General features: G+C 45.3%; 1 protein-coding gene across 1 annotated transcript in view; it reads left to right on the top strand.

The window, feature by feature from the left end:
• Positions 1 to 23,757, top strand: part of jag2b (jagged canonical Notch ligand 2b) — a 38,352-nt gene extending 14,595 nt beyond the window's left edge. The window contains exons 4-26 of the mRNA XM_030770480.1: positions 3,838 to 4,092; positions 4,982 to 5,042; positions 7,860 to 7,990; positions 8,880 to 8,999; positions 9,353 to 9,466; positions 11,333 to 11,446; positions 12,756 to 12,872; positions 13,325 to 13,371; positions 13,797 to 13,973; positions 15,777 to 15,939; positions 16,296 to 16,460; positions 16,669 to 16,782; positions 16,867 to 16,980; positions 17,213 to 17,326; positions 17,471 to 17,587; positions 17,897 to 17,924; positions 18,803 to 18,888; positions 19,357 to 19,470; positions 19,715 to 19,830; positions 20,337 to 20,588; positions 20,755 to 20,886; positions 21,958 to 22,114; positions 22,680 to 23,757. Of these exons, the coding sequence (XP_030626340.1) occupies positions 3,838 to 4,092; positions 4,982 to 5,042; positions 7,860 to 7,990; positions 8,880 to 8,999; positions 9,353 to 9,466; positions 11,333 to 11,446; positions 12,756 to 12,872; positions 13,325 to 13,371; positions 13,797 to 13,973; positions 15,777 to 15,939; positions 16,296 to 16,460; positions 16,669 to 16,782; positions 16,867 to 16,980; positions 17,213 to 17,326; positions 17,471 to 17,587; positions 17,897 to 17,924; positions 18,803 to 18,888; positions 19,357 to 19,470; positions 19,715 to 19,830; positions 20,337 to 20,588; positions 20,755 to 20,886; positions 21,958 to 22,114; positions 22,680 to 23,170 (3,299 nt within the window). The 3' untranslated portion in view covers positions 23,171 to 23,757. The remainder of the gene's footprint in view (positions 1 to 3,837; positions 4,093 to 4,981; positions 5,043 to 7,859; positions 7,991 to 8,879; positions 9,000 to 9,352; positions 9,467 to 11,332; positions 11,447 to 12,755; positions 12,873 to 13,324; positions 13,372 to 13,796; positions 13,974 to 15,776; positions 15,940 to 16,295; positions 16,461 to 16,668; positions 16,783 to 16,866; positions 16,981 to 17,212; positions 17,327 to 17,470; positions 17,588 to 17,896; positions 17,925 to 18,802; positions 18,889 to 19,356; positions 19,471 to 19,714; positions 19,831 to 20,336; positions 20,589 to 20,754; positions 20,887 to 21,957; positions 22,115 to 22,679) is intronic.
• The last annotated feature ends 534 nt before the right edge of the window (positions 23,758 to 24,291 follow it).

Raw genomic sequence — 24,291 nt, 5'->3', positions numbered from 1 at the left:
TCAGTTCTCCCAGAGTTTGTCTGGAAGCTGCTGCTTTTTGGACATTTCAGTCAGGGCAGCAGGAGTTTTGAAGGAAGTCAACACAGGCGCCATCAATCCGCAGCTGTATCCTGTTTTCCCTCTCCTGTCTGGCTGCTGCTCCTACTGCCTTTGTCTTGTTTGAGGAATTGTCGGGAGGAAGGGGGTCCGTGGAGGAATTCAGCGTATGCGAGAGAAGGTGGAACGCTGGATGGCGGGATCAATCCAACGATGGGCAGCGGGACCCGGGGGGGGGGTGATTGTAGGGGTCGGCTTTGATGTGCGGATGCGATCGGTAGGACGACTGTATTTCAGCTCCCGTGTAAAACTCCAGCGCAAATAAGCAACTTCTGCATAGTGAGGTCACCATCTCCTGTTTTCTCTCTCTTTTGTTTTTTGTTTTTTTTCCCTCCCTTACTCCCCTCTATTGAAAGGCCCCTAAGGGGTACCCAGCCCGGCTTCTTGTATACCTCCCCTCCCTATATGCCTGTCATTCATCAACACGTTTTGAAAAACATCACATATACACAGGGGTGATTTGAGAGCTTGTCAGGCTTGAGAATGTGACTTGAGTAGGGTTTAGAATGTATACTTAAAACGACTGCCAAGCAGGTGTCTCCCGATGAAGTTAGAGTGGTATTTAGTTTACAGCAACTGGTCAGTAATTGAGTGATTCTTATACATGAGAGAGGCAAAGGGTGGTGGATGGTATCTTGATGCCCCATCTGCTTGACCTTTCTGTTAAAGTGTGTGCTTCTGTTTTAAAACACTGGTTCCAGTGGACGTTTTGGTCAAGACCAGTCATAAGCCATTGAATCCCCTGCCTCGAAACAACTTTCTGTTGGCCAAAAGCTAATGCAATGTATGAAACAACACACACTGTAATATAGTTTTCACAAGAAGAATCATACATATTGAAATCCAGATTGGGTTATTATTCCATTTCCAGAGCGCCCCAAAAACAGGAACACGTTTTCGCTTATCTAACAAATTAAAGGGGTAAGAAGTTTCGAAATAATCACACTCTATAAAACTGCTTTCTCTACCAGTAGCCATGTCGTCTGAAGAATCAAATGAATGAGCAAACATATGACATCACAGAAGCAGCCACAGAATCTTGTGTAGGAACCAGCCAATAGGATGACCCCTTTCATTGAAATCAGTGGAGGTTTTGACTCCCAAGTGCAATGGCCACTTCCTTTAGAAAGCTAGAGTGTCCTTTTCTTTAATTGTTGACCTGCTATCTGCACGCCAGTGATTTACTCAGGACTAGATCAGATAACGTGATTGTCTTGAAACTAAAACCTGTTGAGTAGCCATAAAATTCATTTGTACGTTAAAAAATTACACTGGAATAGCCGCTACTGGCCTGTCCAGTTATCTCACCTCCTAACTCTTGTGACCTCTCAGGATGAAGTTGGTATGGAAGTATTGTGGGATTTGTGCTCATTTGGTGGCTACATCTGTCTATTTTGGGTGGGCTCATTATGTTGTGTCATTTGGACCAACTTGATATTTCACAGCATGAAAATTTGAAGTCATTGGTTTAACCAAGAAATATGAGAAATCTTGAATCAACTCCCTGTGCAGAGACAGAGAGGATTTGGCAATCCTGAAAACACGTCATCGCGAGCCGAGCTTTCTCTGACCTGTCTTTGCATAGTGCTTTTTGAACAAGGAATTGTGGTTTTTTTCCTGCTTATGAAGCTCTTTTTTTTTTATACCAAGTACTTAGAAATTTTTTCATTATTTGGCACAAAATGGATTTGAAATTTCATCAAACGAATCCCCTTTTCCCAGAGCAGGGAGATTGCACAAATCAAGATTTCATACTCAGTGGGACAACTTTTGTACACACGTTGTGAAAAGCCAGGATAGTCCAGGATGGTCTTCACCCCTGTTGGACGATCCAGAAGCCCGTGTTCATTAAAGTTACTCACTGCTAACGTGCTCAGTTAAAGACCCCCAGGAGCAGATCTTGCTCTCACTCAACTGTTTGCACAATAGCTGCGTGCAGCAGTCTCTCTCTCTCTCTCTCTCTCTCTCTCTCTCCCCCTCTCTCTTTCTCTCTCTACCGTGACTTTCTGCACTTTGCCAAAGTGAAATTATCCGCTGGGATAGGAATTTTCGAAATAATCTCTGGTGCGCGCGCGTTGCTTTAATTTGTTAAATAAGCGAAAATGTGTTCTTGTTTTTGGGGCACTCTGGGAATGGAATAATAACCCAATCTGGATTTCAATATGTATGATTCTTCTTGTGAAAACTATATTACAGTGTGTGTTGTTTCATACATTGCGTTAGCTTTTGCCCAACAGAAAGTTGTTTCGGTTTGCAACACTCACGTCCCCTACCAAAACGATTGGCACATGCATGTACCGTTGCACCCCCTACATAGAACTGTTAAGCATTAGAGGAGGTCATTTATCATCAAATGCTGACAAATGTGTTGTCAGGAGCAGAATAAATGTATTGTAACCAAAATGTCTTGGGAGAATATTATTGTTAGTGTGCGTGATCCAGAGGACTGAATACAGTTTAACTGCTGGACCCAGAAGCGTATGCATATGGAGGAGTAAGTGTGTGTATGTGTGTGTTTGCATCACTATACCACAGGTCTCAGGAAAGGTCGCTATTGCCGTGTGTTTACAGGGCAGGAAGAGCTGTGGACAACTTGGTGTTTAGACATTGGGCAGAGCAGTCAAGCCAAGCTCGCTCCATTGTTCTTTATCTGGAAACACTAGGGCTATTTCTGTTTTTGTTGCTTAATTCATCCAACAGTGGATGGGGAGGAAGGTGTGTGTGTGTCCGTGTGTGAGTGTCTCAAAGCATGAGGACAGAGGAAATCGCAGGCCCCCTATTTCCACAGCGATTGTTTGTCATCTCCGATTCCACTGTGATAAAAATTGCTTTCTTTGTCGGAGTTGGCGGAATGCTGGGATGCTTGGAAAAATGGAATTGTTAATGTGAACATTTACGCTAAAGGCCAGTGGGTGGAACATTTGCCCCGGTGGATCTAGAGAACGTGGCGGATTTTTCTGGAACGCGAGAAATGGAGGTATAAATCCTTCAAGGATGGAGGAGAGACTCAGATTGGATTCAAAGCACGTGTCTCCTTCACTTCTCAACCGCGAAAGGTCTAACTCTCCTTGATAACAGTGAACATACACAAGTATGTCTCAAGATTGTCTTTATTTTACTGTTAAAACCCCCAGGGTTGTCATCTCTATCAGAAAAATTGAGTGGACCTGTGATTGGTGCCGTCTTTTTGTGTGTGTTTGTGTGGTGCTAGTTAACTTTAGTCTAATCCAGGATGCTGAAGTGGTTTCACTCGGTTAGTATTATAGCTGTTTTGTTGGACACTGTAATTTGAGGACATATTTCACAAACTGACAGTTTGATGGTGGCTTGAACTTTGTTGATGTGGATTTAAGAGGCAGCAGGTTGGGCAGCTATAATAAAAGCTGAGTCATTGTGCCCATGGAAGGGATTCATAGCCTTCCATCATGGTCCATCTCTCCATCTCACGTGATGCTCTCCTACCTTTTGTTCTTATCTGTAGTAGATTTAGTTGTTGTTGGTGTATGCATATGTCAGTCAGTAGCTGTACCATGGAGAATGTGGAGGAGAGGAATGTTATCCTCAGACACAACTTTGTCTTCCATTTTCCTTACATTTCATGACTTTACCTTCCTGGTGTATGGAACAGACTCAGTTGTGATGTTTGAAAAATTGGAACCTTACTTTTCACTGTTGGTTTGCATTGCTTTTCCGCTTGTTATTTATTTGTTCATTTGTTCCCCCCCCCCCCCCCCCCCTCAGATGAGGAGTTGCTGATTGAACGTCACGCTCACACAGGAATGGTTAACCCGGGCGATCACTGGCGGTCCATCGACCATCTCGGCCCCACAGCGCGTTTCGTTTACCGCATCCGTGTCAGATGCGACGAGAACTATTATGGCAGCAAATGCAACAAGCAGTGCCGGCCTCGGGACGATTATTTCGGCCACTACCGCTGCGATCCTTTTGGAAACATCGTCTGTCTAGAGGGTTGGATGGGTCAGGACTGCAGAACAGGTATGTGGTGTCTTATTTGAAGTCAGTTACAGTTAATCAGAGCAGTTGCTCTTAGACATTCTTAGCAATTCAGACTGACCTGGTACACACTTGAGTGGATTCTGAACGTCCTTGATCTGTCCTTGTGTCCTAATTATGATTGCTCTGAGTGGAAGATACAGCCTTTGCTCTCTGTGCCCCTTAGCACTTAGAGAGGAGCATTGTTAAATATTGACCTTTCTGCTGTATTTATAGATACAGTGGTCTCCCTGCTTTTACAACCCCATAATCTATGTTGCAGCCGTTAGTGTGTCTCTAACCCAGTGTTTTTCTAGAGTGAATGACGGAAAGCGCTGATAGTGTATATGTGCTTGTGGTGGTGTGTGCGTGGGTGGGTGAGTCGAGGGATGGGGTGGGGTGTGAGGGAGGGGTGGGGTGTGAGGGAGGGGTGGGGGGGGTGGTCAGAAATGTAACTCTGGTGCTTTAGTGCAGTCTAAATGTGGTGTAGAAAAGAGACACTAAATCACTAGCCTGACCTTAGGAGACAAGAGTTTGAGGAGGTGGGTGGACGAGAGGGCGGGTATTTGGGTGGGCGAGAATTTGTGTGTGTGTGTGTGTGTGTGTGTGTGTGTGTGTGTGTGTGTGTGTGTGTGCGTGTGTGTGTGCGTGCGTGCGTGTGTGTGTGTGCGTGCATGTGTGCATGTGTGCTGAGGTAATAAAAGAAAAAAAAGGGGGAAATGCTGTTTGACAGAGGGCACTGAGAATTCTCACGTCTTGTTGCACTTGTATGGAGTCAGTGCAAACAAACAAGACTAAGCCCTTATCTTTCTCCCTTTCACTCACTAACTCTCTCTGTCTCTCCCTCTCTCCCTCTCTGCCCCCCCCCCTCCCTTTCCTTGTTAACTTGCAGCAATCTGCAAGCAGGGCTGTAACCTGCTCCATGGAGGCTGCACCGAGCCCGGAGAGTGCAAGTAAGTGGCAGAGTGTTTAGTGTGATTTCAGTCTTATTTCACGCACCGTTAGCCATGCTGATCTGTCTTCTTAAGTTCAGCAGGCCATATGTGCTTCTTCTCATGAAGTCTTTTCAAATGGGACTACCTTGTTTGCTTTGATGTTATTAATTAGTCAACTCACTTAAGCCATTGTTTGCCCAAGCTGTGCCTTATTTGTTTATTTATTTTTTTGGAATATGTTTATAGACACACATGTTTTCATTCTGAACATGGTTATAGGAGAGTGTTGTTACTGAACAATTTGTTGTGTGATAATTTGTTTTTTATGATTGTGACACCTGAATGTGATGTCATTGTAAACGAAGTCTCAGTTATGATTTCTTTGTGTTATATAAAGCGTGCAGAAAGTGTGTTGACGTGGTGCTTAACCTTTGGCCTCGAGTGTCGCTCTGTGAGACCTCTGGACAGTATGACAACACTATTATGAGCATTTAGATACACGGCTTACATCCTCACGCTGTTCCCATGGTGAAATATTTAAGCTTTTGCTTTTTTTTTTCCAGATGACTCAGCTAATGTTCTGGTGATTAGAGGTACACAGTTACCTACGCTGACTTTAGTCTCTCTCAACTCTCATTTGCACGAGTCTGAACAAGTGGGAAACAATCCCCTAAGCACCTGATTAACGCGCTTGTAATGTCTTGCACGTATGAATAAGTTGAGAAGCGTCGGGATTTTGCTTCTATTTGCATAGTTTTGGGCTTCACTTCTCCTGGCACAGGAAGTGACAGCGCTTCCTCTGTTGGAATTCTCCTCACACCCCCCACGTCACAGTCCCTCTTCGTCCACTTCCTGGCCCGCTTCCGTCACTTCCCGTCCACAGCCGCATTCCTCTTTATGATGGCTCTTCCTCCTCAACCACAGGAAGAGGCCAGAGCCTCAACAAGAGCGGTATCTACTCTGCCCCCATCCACACTGCCTCCACTATACGCTCTTTATCACGACAAAGAGTGGTTTGGTACCTGCCAGTGCTGGTATGGAGGGTCTGGACCGGATAGGCCTGTCCATGTATATGGAGGGATATTGATATGGACGTGAAACAACCAAGTCCTCAGCATGGTTTTGTTTGGGTGCTTTGTGTCACCCAAATCTAAAAGGCAAAATGGAGGAATATGTGTCGGGTCCACACAGATAGAGGAATGTGTGTTGGGTCCCTGAAGCATTGCTATATGAGGAGCGAGTACCAGCGCATAATTTTATGGGGTTTTTTTTTTAAGTTCTTGATGGACTTGCCCAGACGCATTATTTCGTACTTTCCAAGTTCCTAATTTCTTTTTCGAGGCGAGAGGAGTTATGGCAAGGCAAGCCTTAGCAATGCAAAACGCCTTTGAGCTGAAACAGGGGTTCGAATTCACCAAGCGCACGCTCTCTCCGCCTACATGCTCATGTGATACTAGTAAAGTTGTATCTGGGCAACAGAGGGCTGAGTGTGTACTTTAGTGTAAATAATCCTGGCTGGCTCGCCAAGCTTCTGCCTCAGGCATGCAGAGCCTGTGGAAAGAGATCTGGAGGGCTCTGCTCCAGTGGGGGGGCTATTTCGGAGACCTCACCAGAGTGGTTATAAGTGGGTTTGGATGGTCGCCTGTGTATGCTGTAGTATTGTGTGATGGTAGTACGCTTCATATCTCTCCCGAAGCTAAATTTATATGGATACCACTAATAATATTTTTTCCACACAATAGCGTGGTTGACTGAGGCGTAAACTTGAAGCAGCAGACACTGTTTTATAAGCCAAAAAAATCAGCTCCAGCTGAGAAGTGATTAGATCAGTGTATATAATCTGGCAGCTTGTTTTTGAAAAGGAAGTTGAAAATGGGCCCATCTTGACAGTTGGCTCTCTTTTTAAATTAAATTTTGGATGTGATTTTGAGAATAGCTTTAAAACCTGTCGTTAATACTAAGCTGCTGCTTCATCCAGCTTCCTGAAAAACAAAACACAGAAATAATATCCATTAGACTATGAACCATATAGAAGACACTGCACAGGCAAGAAATAATATCTTTTTTTTTTTTTTTTTTTCTCGTCTGACATTTCAGAAAATCATTCATTCTGAAAGTCCACACAGCCACCACGGTCAGTCAGTACAGTTAGAAGTGAGATTTAGGTTGTTGCAGAGAAGTAATGGTTTTGTTGAAATACACAGGGGGAAAAAAAAAAAAATCAAAGCATTCAGTCAGAAAAGTATTGTTAGTCATAATGTCAGAAGAGGCAAAGATAACGCAGTCTCAGATCCCTCTTGTGTCTGATCCTGCTGCAGTAAAGCCTTACAAGTAGAGTTGTGTCTGTTTGGGAGCTGTGTGTATATATCTCTGATAGTTGTGGAGACACTGGCTCTCTGTCCGAAGCAGCTGGAGTTTGGTCATGCCTCTCCTACAGGGGAGCGGTCTCAAAATAGCCTGCTCAGAAATGACAAGACAGCTGGGGTGAGAGAGAGAAAGAGAGAGAGAGAGAGAGCACTGCTGGCCTTGGAATAGCAGAATGCTCCCGTAAACCAATGATTAGCTAACCCCTCTACCGTGTGTCTCCGCATACCCCTCCTTCTCTCGGCCCCACCCCACAACAACCCACTCGTGTTGGGGGAGCGTGTGTGGAAGTGTTCATAACCTCAGCTGCCCTGGAATGTCGCCTTCTCCCAAGATTAGGTGTCAGGAAGCATGATTGGGGCTCACCTTGAGGCAGCCATATGTATGTGTGTTTGTCTTAGTCTGTCATTAAGATGTCACTAGCTGTCTGATAGGCTCCTTTGCTAACGCTGCCGCCCTTGTGGCTTGCAGATGTAACTACGGCTGGCAGGGCCCGTTCTGTGACGAGTGTCTGACCTTTCCTGGATGTCTGCACGGAACCTGTGTCATGCCATGGCAGTGCACATGTGAGAAGAATTGGGGTGGGCTTCTGTGTGATAAAGGTAAGGATGATTGCACAAACACACACACACACACACACACACACACTGTAAAAGGTCTGACCTAGTCCAATTATTCCAACAATCAAAGTCTCCACAGTTTCGACCCACAAAGCAGACAACGATAACACGGTTTTACATTTTATATTCTATTTGAATTTCATAAACAAAAGCACTAAAATGACGCCGCAGCGAATTTTGTAGCAGCAGATGAAACGGAATTACCGCGTCTTAAATTGATGGGATTTGTGGGCTGCAGAGTCAGCGTGGTTCTGCGGTAACTGCGTACACACACACACACACACACACAGAACACGCGCATTCGCTGACAGATAGGGACCTTCGCTATGTGTGGAATATTGATGTAGTGATTGGAGTGGCACTTGGACATCCGATCCGCGTGTCCGGGCTTCCATGCTGGAGGTGCTGGGCAGTGAGAAGAGTCTTTGAGGTCGGCGGAGCTCACGGCCTTCTCTTTATTTATTTACCAGCATTTCTGTGAAGTGCCGCACCTTATAAGGCATGCTTGAAAGTGTGCAGACCTTCTCTCATGACTGGAAAGCTGCCTTCCCAAAACGAGCCGTGCCTTACCGTACCGTCCAAGGGCCTAAAAAGGATCCGATTTTCATCACCGCCATTCCCCAACTTCAGTCCTGAGAAATCAAAGAACACATTTCTATTCTGGCCCTCCGCTAACACACCTGATTCATCTCATTCATGAATTATTTTAATGCTTACCGAAGGCAAAAAAACAGTGTGGTTTTTTTTTTTTTATCTTTGGGTCTAAAGTTGAGAAGCACTGAACTACTGCTCAAGCAGCAGCGTCAGTACGGACCCAGTGTTTAGGATTTTTTGGAGGTTTGTATTTATATGTTTTTTTGATTATGCACAGATCTGAATTATTGTGGCACACACCACCCCTGTGTGAATGGAGGGACTTGTATGAATTCTGAGCCGAACGAGTACAACTGCGCCTGCCCAGAAGGCTATTCGGGCAAGAACTGTGAGATTGGTGAGTGTCCAACGCGAATAAGTGAAAATTTAGCCTTTTCCTTCTTAACAAATGAGCTTGACCAAAGAAGAGCAAAGAATCAAGGACTGGCTGTGAAAAAACACGTTCTGCTTCCTAATGGTCCCGCAGACTCTAGGAAACAGTGTTTTCCAAGTTTGCAAACACTTGTCTCTTTCTCTTTTGTTAAGGAATCATGACTAATTCTGTGAATAAATCTATGATAAATTGTACACCACGCTGGACTGTTGGCAGAGAGAACCATACAAGACAAAGCCATCCAGTTGTGATCAGAAGGCAATGTTTGCTAAACCTTTGATTGTGTTATTGTTAATTGTGAGCCTTGTCTGTGACAGCCGAGCATGCCTGCGTGTCCAATCCCTGTGCGAATGGTGGCACTTGTCACGAAGTTGCTTCTGGATTTCAGTGTCATTGCCCGCCAGGCTGGGAAGGCCCAACTTGTGCCAAAGGTATGTACATCATTTTCTGTTTGTTTGTTTGTTTTCAGGTGCAGGCATGTAGCCTGCAGACCTATATCTCCATATTACAGGCACACACACATACATGCATGTGCACACACACACACACACACCCACAGGCACGCATGCACGCTTTCTCCACATGTGCCCAGTTGCTACAGTCTGTTGCAGGCTGACCTCTCGTGCTGGGTGTTTGGCAAGGTTGGTTTGAGCTCACTGGGGTGTCTCTCTCTCTCTCTCTCTCTCTCTCTCTCTCTCTCTCTCTCTCTCTCTCTCTCTCTCTCTTCTCTCTCTCTCTCTCTCTCTGTCTCTTTGCATTGAACACTCGTAGGGCCCTGGATTAGAGAGCAATGTTACTGATCAGGGAGATGGGGGGGATTTGCATAATCTGCCTTCACTTTGAACCAACCCGCATTTGGCTTTGTGAAATCAGGAACGCGGCATGTTGCAAGCCGCCTCCACCCACCCCCCAGTCTCCCCATGCCCCCAACCCCCCCCCCCCCCCCCCGCCCCCACATGCCCCTCCTTGTCCCCCACCTCCAAAATCCATCCTACCTTTGAGGCCCCAGCAGCTGTGTACCTCTCTGTCTGTGCGTGTCTTTCTCTCTGTCTCCCTGTTTTGAAATGACACTGAACATCTGTGAGTCAAACACTGCCCTCCTCCCTCCCCAGATCCCCTACAACACATTTAGGACTCCATCGTCATGGTAATGGCCAGGTCCCCTGCTGGAATCTGGCACTCTCCCCTAAGAAGCCCATGAAGGTGCTGCTATCTCCCCTTTACCCTACTACCCTAGCCCCCACTCCCCCCCGCCCCTTACCAGTGCTTAGATCCTCTGCTCTTCTGGACAGCTACAATACACAAGCGGGGAGCAAAAAGAAGAACAACACAGAGCTCGAGCAACTGGCTGTCTGCTGCTTTTCTTTCTGTCTCTTTCTTTTTTTTTTTTATCGGCTCTCCCACCTTTCTGCGGCTTTCCTATGCTCTCCTTCCCACTCTCGCTTTGTGCTGCCAGCAGAAGTGTAAGGATTGCAGCTTTAATAGTGGCTAATCTGCCGGCCTCTGGATTATGTTGGATGCTAATCGCGTTAAGAGTGTGAAGACAGGTCTGTCCTCTCAGCAGTAAAAAAAAAAAAAACTCAACAGAGTGGCTTTTCAGCGTGATCTTAGTGTGCCTGACGGTAATGGGCCTGTAAGGCTTATTTTCTCTCTCTCTTTCTCTCTCACACATATGAATAAGCACGGTCATTTTCTCCGCGTTGCATATAGAAATAAATAACACTGGTGTGTGTGTGTGTGTGTGTGTGTGTGTGTGTGTGTGTGTGTGAAATGAGTGTGTTGCCTGGACTGCACATCTCTTGGCATGTGTTATACTGTGGCTATGTAGTGGGTGGTTGACAGCCTCCACAACCTCAGTGGATATAAAATCAGACAAATGGCTGTTTATGTGGAAAGTCACAGCAGAAACCATAGGCGCTCCTCTGTATCCAGCTAAAGTGGTGCTTCACCCTCTTAAAAAAGGCGTATAGACATAACAGTTATCATAATAATAGTGGATTCACGATGACCAGTGATGTCGCACAGTCGTCGTTTTTTTTCGCTGGAGCAGAGCGTGTGCAATGTAAAAGAAAAAAAAAAGAAAGAAAAAAAAAAGAGGAAAAGACCTTGGGATTATTCCACAAAGCAGAATTTCTTAGTCTGCCAGGTCACTTGAGCAAAGCTGTCCAACTGGAGAACAGCTAAGGAAATTTCCTATTTTGGAACAGACTTTTCCATTTCACTTTTACAGCTTTGTAGTATATCTTGCTAGTCTCTTTTTTTTCAAAGTAAGTATCGACATGTTTTCTTTTTTACAGACATGGATGAATGTGCCTCCAGTCCGTGTGCTCACGGTGGAACGTGCATTGACCTGGAGAACCGTTTTGAGTGCATCTGTCCTCCTCAGTGGGCTGGGAAGACATGTCAGATAGGTAAGACATGAGGAGTTCTCCTCAAAACAGCAGGAGACCGTGAGCATGTGTCAATCAACCGTGCATCCAATCATATTCCAGTAATTAAAAAAAAACATTTAATCGTTTTGTTGCTGTTGTTGTTGATGATGGTGATGATGATGCATCCCGTTAGCTAATGAAGTGTTTGTTATTGCATCCCAGTTTGTTGACAAACAAACCATTCATCCAGTAGTTTTGTTTGTGCCTGTTTGTTGTTGTGTTTTTTTTGGGTTTTTTTGAGTTTTTTGATTGTTTTTGAGCGACCTAGCCAGCTTGCATTGTATAATCTCCTCTCACCTGTGAATCACTCAGAAGCGTGGGTACAGATTTCAGTTAAGAAAAAAAACAAAAAACGCCGGGAGTAGATGTATGATCTCAGAAAACCAAACCACGAGGACTGGGGTAAAGCCCTGTATGTGTCCATATGTGTAATGACCGAGCAGTGTACTTAAATTTGACCCAAGTGTGAGGTTACCTCAGGCTTCAGACACAGGGTTTGATTTGTTAGCGTGCCTTTTTCCCTCATTGGTCCATCGCGCTTATTTGGGCCATTGGCGTCAGAGGAAGTGATGGATGCGGGAGAAAACGGATTATAACCTGTAAATGAGTGCAGGGAGGGAACAAGAGCAGGCTGGATCATCTTCAGGGCCGAACCTTAGCCCCCGTCTCGCCTTTCGCCATTCTTTAGTGAAGCAGGGGATTCGGGTTTCCTGGAGGACAGGTGCGCAAGAGAGAGGAGTGCACCTCCACAAGGGGCCCCTCATAAATATTTAACATCTGTAATGAGCGCCAACTCTTTCATGGCAGGATCTGGGGGTGGGAGGGTGCGTTCTACCTTCTGAGTGTGAAGAACAGGAGAGGAGCTCGAGTGTCACCTGTAAGGTTGAGCCATTAGGACAAATCACAGATGAGATAAGGGGAGAAAATTATGAGTTGTGTGTTGCTTTTAGGATAAAGTATGCAGTAATTCTAATTCAGACAGGACACACACACACACACACACACACACAAAATCAGCAGAGTGGCTTTTGGCGTTATAGTAGTGTGCCTAACGGTGATGGGGCTATAAGGCTTATTTTCTCTCTCTCTCTCTCTCTCTCTCTCTCTCTCTCTCTCTCTCTCTCTCTCTCTCTTGCTCTTGCTCTCGCTCTCGCTCTCTCTCTCTCTCTCTCTCTCTCTCTCCCTCGCTCTCTCTCACTCTCTCTCTCTGTCCCTCCTCTTGTCTATCTATTGCTCTCTCCCTCTCTCCTGCTATTATGCTCCTGTCTCCTTCTCTCCTAATTCACAGATATAAATGAGTGTAGTGTTGGGAAGCCTTGTGTGAATGCTCGCTCTTGCAAAAACTTGATTGGTGGATATCACTGTGACTGCTTTGAAGGATGGTCTGGACAGAATTGTGACATCAGTCAGTACCTCTATATTCTCTGTCCTCTTCTCCTCCAACGTTTTCCCCCCCTAATGCTCCCTCCATACGGTGTCCTGCCTCTTTCTCTCTCTCTCTATCACCAAGCCATGTAGTAAGGTCACCTGCTCTCTCAGTGAGGATTTCCTCTGTAGGTACCTGATACTGGACAGAGATACAACTACGCAGAGCACAATAGATCGCTCTCTCTCTCTCTCTCTCTCTCTCTCTCTCTCTCTCTCTCTCTCTGTTGCATGCTGGAGTATCTCTCCTCTTAACCACAATGCCTAACAATGTACAGAATGAACTAACTCGTTTTTTTTTATCTCCACTGCACTAACGCTCGCTCGTTTCATATTTAATCGGACGCTGAAATCATATAGTTTGGTTAATTTTGTTTCTACTGAGAACAGTATGTAATCCATGTTTTTTTGTTGTTGTTGTTGCTGGTGCAGATGTGAATGGCTGCAATGGACAGTGTCAGAATGGAGCAACATGTAAGGTAAGTTAACTCTCTCACTGATCATCCAGCATGGTGCTGTTTTAGTCTCCAGGAACTAGATGACTGATATCTGGAGGAGAGGACAGTCTAAACTTCTTAATGAAGTACCTGATGTTGTAAGGAGCCAATGCAGTCATCGATTTTAAAGAAGCTCAACTCTTGATTAGCTCCCCAGCAGAGCACGATTGCCTACACTGTCCTGTCGCTGCCCTCTCTCTTTTCATTTGACTGTATTTGTCGGGGACTTTCAAATTGAAATGTTTTCATATTCACCTTTACCCCTGGCTCCTGAAGTAGTTGTTTTGACTGATGTGTGGGGGAGGAGATTGGCGGAGATTGGCACTTCTGGTTGGCACGACGCCATTAAGATCTTTACCCCCCCCCCCCCTCTTTTTTTTTTCTCTTGTTTGTTTGTTTCTCTGTAGGAGGGCCCGCGAGGGGGCTACCAGTGCCTGTGTCTGCCAGGTTTCGTTGGCACACACTGTGAGATCCAGAGGAACAAGTGTGCCAGTGGGCCATGTCAGAATGGCGGGAGATGCCACGTGGTGCTGGACGGCTTTGTGTGTGAATGCCCACCAGATTTCGCTGGAACGCTCTGCGAGGTGAGTGACGGGCACGCCGAGGCCATTTATTTCCCTTTTTCCGTCAGCTCACTTTGTCTCGCGGTCGCTAAAATTTCCGTCCGTTCGTTTAATGGCTTGTGTTTCATCTGGTTCTGTAAACAAAGTACTGCCAACAGGTTCCTGTTCAATCTTTTCAGTGGAAATAATCAATCTTTTTTCCCCTCTGTATGCAATACAATTTTCTGCTGTCTATGCCCATTCATGTTTTCTCCCTTACAATCTCGATTTCACCCTTCAGGGCTTACATAGGGAAATGAGTGGGCATTCATACGCGTGTTTGTTTGAAGCAGTGGTCCAATAGCAGGTCAGCCTTGTTAGTCAGCCACAGGTGCAAGTGGGTAACTAGAACAGGGGGTTTATTCCTGTCTCTGTCCGTACAGCCTCGATTGCTCGTAGTGAGTGGAAAACTCTGGTCTGGGGCCAGTTTTAGTCCACTGGAGGCTCTGAGAGGTTGATTGCACTGGTTGGTCGCCAGCCGCCCCCCGCCCGGCTCACCGTAGAGGCTAAAAATAAAAGTTGTAGTGAATGAGGCAACTCTTATTTGGGCTCTCTGGCTTTCGGCCGAGAAACGGAGGCCGGGAACAAGAAGGCCTTGACTGGAGCGTTATATTCATGCCTGGCGTACCGTTACGCTGCTGTTAGACTCCAATTAGACTCTCCGTCCTCTTAAGAGTGCTCAGGCTACACTAAAGAGTTTCTGATCTCTAATCGCTCTGTTCACATCACACCAAAATGCTTTTAGAATCCAGATCCAACTCCATTCAAGGCCCAGACCGAAACATCTGCCTCAGCCAAATGATTCACAGGGTGTATTGAATACTTCTACGAATTAGACAGCATTGGTTCAACTGACTAAACAAACATACAAAACGGTCTCAAAGGAAATCTGGCTTTTACAAGAGAAACGACGTCTCGCATTAGCCGGGTCTGCTTGGAGTTGGGTTTTTACGAGGCCTGTCTTTTGGTAAAGTGCTGCCAACCTCATTTTAAATCACCTGCAGTTGGGAAGCGTGAGTGCTCTGTGTTGGCTTTAGACTCACTGTATTTATTCAGCGCATGGTTATTAAAATAAATACGGCCCCTCGAACAGGAGCCAGTGGCACGAGCAGACATGCAGCTCAGACACAGTGAGCAGGGAGGGCCAGGTCACGGGCGGCCCTAATGCCTTAAATGGCAGCTGGGATGATCGGTGGTTTATTCTCCTGAGAGAGGGCAGCTGAAGTTCCCCCTCTGAGTTGTGTGTCTCGTCCAAACTATTGTATAAAAATGGAGTTTAAAAAAAAAAAAGGCAGAAGAATAACTGAGCCTTACTGCTGTGTTTGTGGGAAGAAAAGAACAGGGTGATGGATGTGGACTCTAAGCCTCCAAAAGTATTGAGTTACAAAATGTGTGTGTGTGTGTGTGTGTGTGTGTATGTGTGTTTTTCCAAGAGTAGCGTCAAATTCGAGGATAAAACCTGTCAGAGAAGTGTTTTGTGTCCTCACTGAGTACATTTGGCCTGTGAGTTAGGTTAAGTGAACAGAACATTAAGTTGTATGAGCGTTACTCACACGGTTTGTTTTGATTGGTCTCTTATGTAAGGCTAATGGTGCACTTTCCTTTAGCTGGGAGCTTACAACAAGCTTCCATGGCTTTACCTCGCTCCCTGAGTTTATCTCTTTGTTTTTAAGGAGATTGGACTTACAGAGATAAGGCCTTGAGTAAATCAAAGCTCCTTTCTCACTCCCTCACTGACACTCTCTCTCTCTCTCTCTCTCTCTCTCTCTCTTTCTCTCTGTTTAGGTGCCAAGTCGCTCAAATGCAAACCCGTGTGAGCCCAATCCATGTCAAAACAAGGCATCCTGCCACAGTCTGTTAGGGGATTTTTACTGTGCCTGTCCAGAGGGTTTTGAAGGCAAGACCTGCTCAGACCTGAAGGACCATTGTAGGACCACACCCTGCCAAGGTACAACCCTCATTCAGCTTAATGGCATCCGTTTCATTGGCACACTACAGGAGGGGTTTCCCCAAACCTTTTCCCAGAATCATCTGGATATTATGGTTGCCCTGTGTAGGGGGTATAATGTCTGATTTAATATTGTCAAGTAATCTTCAGTCCTAAAGCTAAACAGAGCTAGAAGTGAAAGGTATTGAGAGGAGACACACATTGCTCAATAGTAGCTACATGTATATAAGGCAAAGTTTATTTTGCTATAAACATTGGTTCTGACCTGAGTTTGACAGACACATAGCTAGACATGTTCAAGTGTGCTTTATGGATCCGGTTTGCTGAGATGTTGTATCCTGTCATCGATGATTTAGTGATTGACAGCTGTACAATCACCGTGGCAACTAACGAATCAGATGGAGGGGTACGGTACATCTCGTCTAACGTGTGTGGCCCACATGGTCGCTGCATCAGTCAGCCGGGGGGGAACTTCACCTGCACCTGTGAACCAGGCTTCACCGGCGCTTACTGTCACGAGAGTGAGTGTTTTATTCCATCAACGTTTTTTTTCACCTCTCCAGTCTTCCCGCACTTCTCAGCGTCTCTCCATCCTTCATTAGCACTTTCTTTTTTAGAAGTCTCCACTTTCTTTCTCTTTTTTCACCAAATCCCTCTCTTTTGTTTCCATACTTGCTTCCCTTCTGTCTTTCTCACCCCTCTCTCTCTCTCTCTCTCTCTCTCTCTCAGATGTGAATGACTGTGTGGGCAATCCATGTCGGAATGGGGGCACCTGTATTGACGGGGTCAACGCGTTCCAGTGTTTCTGCCCTGATGGCTGGGAGGGAAAACTCTGCGACCATAGTAAGCGAAGACTTTCATTCTTCTCCTTGTTTTCTTTTCATCTTCCTTTTTGCGTTGCGTTAATTCATTCCTCTAATCTGTCAGATGTAAATGAGTGTCGGAGGAACCCCTGTAAGAACGGCGGGCGATGTGTAGACCTCATCAATGACTTCCACTGTGAATGTGCAAATGGCTGGAAGGGGAAAACATGTCATTCGCGTGAGTTAGCCCTCTGTGGTGATCATTTTTCATTTGACCTGCGGTGAAACTCCTCACCCAGCTCCTTTACCGACTCTCTGACCTGACTCCATAAGTTTGTTTTTGTTTACTGACTAATGTTTATTTGTGTTTACTGACTCGTGTTTGTTTTTGTTTACTGACTAATGTTTATTTGTGTTTACTGACTCGTGTTTGTTTTTGTTTACTGACTAATGTTTGTTTGTGTTCATAGGTGAGAACCAGTGTGATGCCAACACCTGCAGTAATGGAGGCACGTGCTACGACCACGGAGATGCTTTTCGCTGTTCTTGTCCGCCCGGATGGGGAGGAAGCACCTGTAACATCGGTGTGTACATCTGTGTGATTTGTTTTTGGGTTCAGGAGTGGTTTTGTATGCGTGACAGTCTTTTAGGTCAAAGTTTGTATCTTCACATTTGCGTCCTCTTTGCCCTTCTCCTCTCTTTCTCCCTCTTTCACCTTTTTACTTCAGCTAAGAACAGTACGTGTGCATCCAGCCCGTGTGCTAACGGAGGGACATGTGTGGGAGGAGGAGACACGTTTACCTGCATATGTAAAGATGGCTGGGAGGGACCAACATGTGCCCAGAGTGAGTGTTATGTCCTTACACACCACTCCCCGATGTAGATACACAAGTCAGTTAGATTGTGTGTGTGTGCGTGTGTGTGTGTGTGTGTGTATGTGTGTGTGTGTGTGTGTGTGTGTGTGTATCTTGCCTGTATCTGCTTGTGAAGCATAACATTAAAGAATCAAGATAATATGTACAGGACTTACCTTTAGAACAAAACGTTTGTAACTTAAAGTTACATCACACTTAAAGTTACAAAGTTGCAAAGTTTATACTGTACTGAGATCTGACTGTCAAGCTTAACCTGTGCTTTTTTTTTTTTCGATACAGACATGAATGACTGTAACCCCCATCCCTGGTAAGTGAGCCTTCACTGTTTCTCTGTTTCTCTGCTCCTCTGGTCCTCAGAGCTGGACCTCCTCATTCTATATTTGCACTGCTCCACTCAGGGGGGCTACTGGTGGCTTTGTTGTCCTCTCTATGTGTGTGTTGGCCCTCCCCATTCCCTGTACAACAGCACCAGCTGTGAATAGCCTCTCTCACATGGCTTAATGCCCAGAGAAACCCCTGCCGATCTCTCCGAGCGGATACGCTCCTACAGAAGTGGAAAGAGGAGGGGGCGGGGGTTGGGGGTAGGATGCTGGGGTGGGGGGTTCGTAAAGACAGGGGAAGATGTCCCTAAATCACCCACTAAATCCGACATCTCAGGAGACCCTGGGCTGGTTTTAATAGGGGGCACAATAGATCTGCTGGGTCTAAAAAAGTGCCCCCAATGGTGAGGGGCTGAGGGATTTGGGGGAAGGAAAGAGGGAGGGAGTCCCTGTCCCGTGCCATTCTTCAGTGGTGACCTGGGAGCAGACAATATATAGAGGAGGAAAGAGAAGGGGTAGAGGGAGAAGGAGGGCATCTCAGCAAGGGGTCAGTAAAGATTTGCATCTGAAAAGGGCGGTATTGATGAATGAGATGAAGCCTTTGTAACCCTCTTTCTAGCTCCCCTTGTCTCTCTTTCCCTCCAACATGCTCTCTCCTTCCTCTCGATAAGATCTTGCGTAACACTCTATATGTTTACGAAAAGTCACGTTCTAGGAACTCTGGAGATAGATCTGGAGCTTAGAACTCCAGTAAACAGTCAAAACATTGTCCAAGTATAGAGTATTGTCGTTTATATAGACTATGTGCGTGTGTGTGTGTGTAAAGTAAAGATAATAAGACTCACGGCTCTTTTCCTCCCTGTAGCTATAATGGTGGAATCTGCGTGGATGGAGTAAACTGGTTTCGATGCGAGTGTGCACCAGGCTTTGCTGGACCAGACTGCCGAATCAGTGAGTGTTTGGAAAACATACCGAGAGAGAAAGAAAGGAATGAGAGTGAGAATGGGAAGGGACTGCTATGGCTTGTCATCCACAATGCCGGATTAGGGTTCATCCCGTGCCCTTTGACCCCCTCTTGGGCCAAAGGGCAGCCCTCACATGCAAAGGGACAGAAGAGATGAATTATTCAATGGGCGTAAAATTCTTCGTCTCTCTCAGGGGCCTTGTCCTTTTGTCTGAGGCTTTTTTTTTTTTTTTCCTGTTGAGATGTTTGATCATTTAAAATAAATGTTTCTTAAATATACTTTTTCTCATCCCGACCTCATTTCTTACACATTATTGTGGAACTTCTCAAAATCTGAAGATGACTCGTGGTACGGAGGGGGAAAAAAAGCAGCACATGTCTGTACTGAGACGATGCTTTGAGTCAGATGTGCACATGCTGATGTTTCATTCTCTCTGTTTACCTTCCTCACTCAGACATTGATGAATGCCAGTCCTCTCCCTGTGCGTATGGCTCTACATGCATAGATGAGATCAACGGCTTCCGCTGCATTTGTCCTCTGGGTCTAACGGGACCCCGCTGCCAAGACTGTGAGTAGGATCCAAAGCCCACTGCATATTTTGCACCGTTCTGTCTTTTTTGAACAACAGATATAACGACCCATAGATTTCAATAACCGCTAAACTCTAATGGGCAAAGGCAAACATTCGAAAATGCATCACGTCTGCTACAATAGATGATCTCTCTGTAATTTGTATTTTTAGACAATGGTGATGGTTAAAAATCAAAACTGAGGGCATGTCTTAGAGTTTGTTTGTTTGTTGTTTGGTTTAGTCATTGGCATAGGGAAAACATGTCACTACGCTGGGCTCCAGTTTCCCCATGGTAGCCACTGGGAGGAGGAATGCAATTCCTGTCAGTGTGTGAATGGCAAAGTTAAGTGCACCAAGGTAAGAGCAACGTGAACAAGCACAAGCCTCAGTCCATTTTCAGATACACACTCACACCAGCTCTGTGTCAACAGTGACTCATTTTGCTCACGTTACCTTTTTGAGGTCAGTTTCTCTGCTCTAAGCAATCACTAATGTTAACTAAACAATTTGAACTATGAACATTATGGGAAAGTCGCTAAGGATTGAAGGGATCCTCGGCGATTGTTGCTATACTGTTGCTAAGTTACCGGCACTTGTCTCTTAACCCTGGAAAAAATGGAACGTTAAATTGGAATTTGTGACAGTTGAACGCTGTTAGCTTTTAACAGTTCCTGGTCTGACACAGATCTGTGTGTCTGCTTTCAAACGTTAAACAGGCTCAAAATCTGTCACATTACTGCGGCGTGACGGCTGGCTTTGTGTATTGACCTGTTCTGTTAGTGTGTGTGTTCTTTTTTTTTTGTTAAGAGGTACAGTGACTGTTGTGCGTGACAGTGTGGATATGCAATCTTCCGTTTCGCCAGGTTCTTTGTGGTCGCCGTCCGTGCCTGTTGCCAGGGACACTGGGGCGGGAACGCCATGCGTGCCCAGGAGGCCATGAGTGCATTGAGCACAATTTTATGACCTGTTTGTCTCCGCCCTGCAACCAGTGGGGCATGTGCTCAAACGCAGATTCCACGACACTCGTCCACACCAAATGTGAACCCAACGCGGGTTATCTGGACAACAGCTGTGCTCGCATCACGCTGATTTTCAACAGGGACAAAGTGCCTAAGGTGAGTGCCGTCGTCAAACCAAAGCCGCTCAGTCAGTCTAATCTAGCGCCTGAGTCTGTGTTTGTAAGTCCTAGCTGATGTGGCACTCTATATCTTAGAAACCCTGATAACGCATTTTTAATCAAATCTAATCCGATCTAATCTAGTGATTGTTTTCTCTGTGCAGGGCACTACAGTTGAAAGCGTTTGCTCAGAGCTGCGGTACCTGCCAGCTACACGTACTCTGGCCAGAGACCACGCCCTATTGGTCCTTTGCGATCTTTCTTACTCCAATCAGGATGCTGTCGAGGTGGCCATTGTGAGTGTGTACATCATCCAGTGTTATCGAAACATACCACATCTCATATTACACAGTTCCCCTCAGAGACAGTAGCATACAAGCCTTCCTTCTTTTTTTTTTTTTGGTCTTTCTTTCAAAAAGCAAATTCATCAGATATGTCCACATGCCCCCCCCCCCCACCTCCCACCCCCAACTCTCTTTTCTGGGTAGAAAGTCAGAACCACAGGAGATCTAGAAACTCCAAGCACAAATTCTCTAAATAGATTCAAATTCGATCTCCACACAGCGTCACGCTGAGTTCTTTAATACATCCGGCCGGCCAGCGGTGCCTATTCTCTCTCTCTCTCTCTCTCTCTCTCTCTCTCTCTGTCTTCCCTTCTTCCTCAGAGCCAGCTGATTGTGGTGTAGTATAAGATTCAGCTCACTGACCAGCAGTACGAACCAACTGCAATGCAGCATTTTTACCAGCACCTCTGAGACCAGACTAGGAGAGCCCTCACACAAAGCTTTAGGACACACACACACGCACGCTTCAAATTCAGAGCACCAGGGAGGGGAGCAAGAAATAAGGAATAATTCAGTGGTGCAGTGAAGTCAGGGCATGAACAAGAGAGAACAGAAAGGCTTTGGAAAGTGATGTTAGGGAATCTAAATGAGCTACTGGCACTGTAACTGTGTTGGAATTACTTTGCACTGATAGAACTTGATCCATCCAGGTGATTGGATCTTTTTTTTTTCCAACATCAAAAACTGTGGACAATCTGAATTGAATGTTGATTCGCTGTTTAAAATATAAAATACTACTGAGTTAGCAAACGAAACAGCCAGAGTAGAATAAAATGGTGTTTGTCCTTGAGGGAGGAATGCACAGTTGCAGGTTTTTACATGTCTTTAGATGATTAAAAGAGGAGAATGATTAACCAAATGAAAGGAAGAAGGCAATCCTGTGCTCATTTGTCTACTTTAAAACTCTGTCTCTCTGTTTTTGTTGGTCTGTCTCTCCCTCTCTCGCTGTCTCTCGTGTATGCTCTCTTTCTGTCTCATTAACACTCGCTCATGAGTTGTCCATTGTCTGTTTTTGATCTGCAGTCGTTCCCTCAGGCAGAGCAGCCAGACCACACTCTAATCCAGGAGGCAGCCAACACGATCGCTAACACGCTGTCCAAGCGTCACAACAGCACAGTCATGCTGGCCATCATTGAGGTCAAAGTGGAGACACAGAACACGCCCAGAACACAGCCAGTTGGTGAGTCAAACAGAAAAGGGGAGTCACCAATCAGAATCCTCTGGCCGTTTCTCAATCAACCACGATCCACCAATTAGGATGGCTCTGTGACTTGCTGAGAGGAGGGTCATAAAGAAACTGAGGGCTCTGTTGATTTGAAGCCAGAGGTTGTAAAGCAATAGGACAGTAATTGTGGTGATTCATCTGCTGCTTTTCCCGGTCACATCTCTCACTACTGCATAGAGTCTGTTTTACTGGAATGAGTCAGTTTAACTCACTGTCTGGATATTTGCTGCGAGTAATGCTTTTTAAAAGACCTCCTAATGACAAAGTTACATCTTAGTGTGTTCAGTTTACGAGGGAAATGTCAATACACTTACTAATAAACACATTTCCTGTGGCCCAAAGCATATAGAGTCATCTTCAAATTCCGGTGGCTTTATACTATTGTCCTTATCCCATAACCCTCTCTGTTGGTGTTTTTACGTGAGAACTTAAACATTGAAGTTATTAACACTCTGAAAACCATTTAAGCACAGACCTCTTTCTTCCTCTGACACTTTTTTTTTTTTTTCCTCTTGGGTAGACTACCTGGTGCCTGTCTTGTGTGTGGTCTTCTGCACGCTGTGGATCTTCTGCATCATCGTATGCGTGTGGTGGACACGTAAGCGGCGCAAAGAGAGGGAGAGGAGAGAACGAGTGCCAGTGGAAGAGAGCGTGAATAACCAGTGGGAACCGCTACGGCCGGTACCGCGGCAACAGCACAAAGATAACCGCGACGCTCAGTACGAGCGCGCCAAGCTAATGCCATCCCCTGACCACACCTGCGCCGGAGTGGAGGATGAAGAGGAGGCGGATGAGGAAGAGTTGGAGCTGGTGGAGGATTGGTGCAACACAGTGGATGGCAAACTGGCCGTCAGAAAGTACTCTAAGGCGGGTAAGGGCGAGTTGATTTGTACATCACGGAGCTCGCCAATCAAAGCCCCGCATCGGACGACCTACAGCCCCAAAGACAACCGCTGTAAAAACATCAACAGCACCCCTGCAGGTGAAGAGTCCAAAGATCATTGTGTATGAAGGCCGTGGATTGGCCAGAGCACTACATAAAGGCATAGACCACCTTTTTTTTCCTCCACCCCCATCTCAGAACAAAGACTTTTGAGTTCGAGAGACAAAGAACTTTCATTTTTTTTTCGTTGTTGTTATTGTTGTCGTTTTTCTTTTTTTTTTTTTTTCCCCTCCACTTCCCCACTGAGAAATGTTGCTGAGGCTGAATGGTAAAAGTGGAGAATTTTTTTTTCCCTTTCTTTAAACATTGACATTTTTATTTTTTTATGTACAGATGAAGCTAAATTGTATTACTTTATGAGGAGCTGAAGAATGGCTCTCACTTTGTTTATGGAAAAAATGTACTGCTGAAAAGAGAGAAGTGCAGAAAAAAAAAGAACTCCTAATAGAGGAAAATAAGAGAAACTGTATAAATATGGGTTTTTTTGTTGTTGTTGTTGTTTACAGATGATTGTGGTTTTGTTTTAATTGTGAGTGGCCCAAATTTGATGTGGGCTATGGAGGGGGGTTATGCAGGGGGAAGATCAATGGCTTTTTGAGGATTACAATAGGATCCTCTTATCAAACCGTTCAAAGGACATCTCTCCCATTGATACTTACATAGCTCTACCCTCTTCCCGCGCCTGCCTTACGAAGCTCGTGGTTTGGAGGGAGGGGGGGGGGATACCCCAGTGCCTACGAAGTGGCCTTGTTGTTTTTTGTTTTTATTTTTGTTTTGGTTTTTTTGTCCTCTCTGTCCTTTGTATTTTCTTGGCTGAGAGCTCTCTATGTGGATTGCAGTATTTTTAGTTGGTAGCAAGTGCCTTCCGTGGAGCCCTTTGGTTTCTGTGTCTGATTGTCCAGGTAAAACCCCATAGATCACGGCAAAGGGACAGGCTTGACTCACAAGTCACCCCTCCAATATCACCATTGCGGTATTTGATCAAAGAAAGACAAGAAAGCTGTACATATGTGTATATAATAAAGGAGTCGCTGTGTATATTTGAATTTAGTAACTTAAGACAAGTCACATTTTTTTATTATTATTATTATTATTATTATTAAAGTTATTATTATGATTATTATTTTTAATTTTTTTTTTTTTTTACAATGCCATTCCTTTTATTTATGCCAGTTGACATAGGCAGGTT

The sequence above is a fragment of the Chanos chanos genome, chromosome 4, assembly GCF_902362185.1.
Source record: "Chanos chanos chromosome 4, fChaCha1.1, whole genome shotgun sequence".
Lineage (NCBI taxonomy): Eukaryota > Metazoa > Chordata > Actinopteri > Gonorynchiformes > Chanidae > Chanos > Chanos chanos.
The sequence above is the reverse complement of the archived record's forward strand: the minus strand, read 5'-3'. Positions and strand labels throughout refer to the sequence as shown.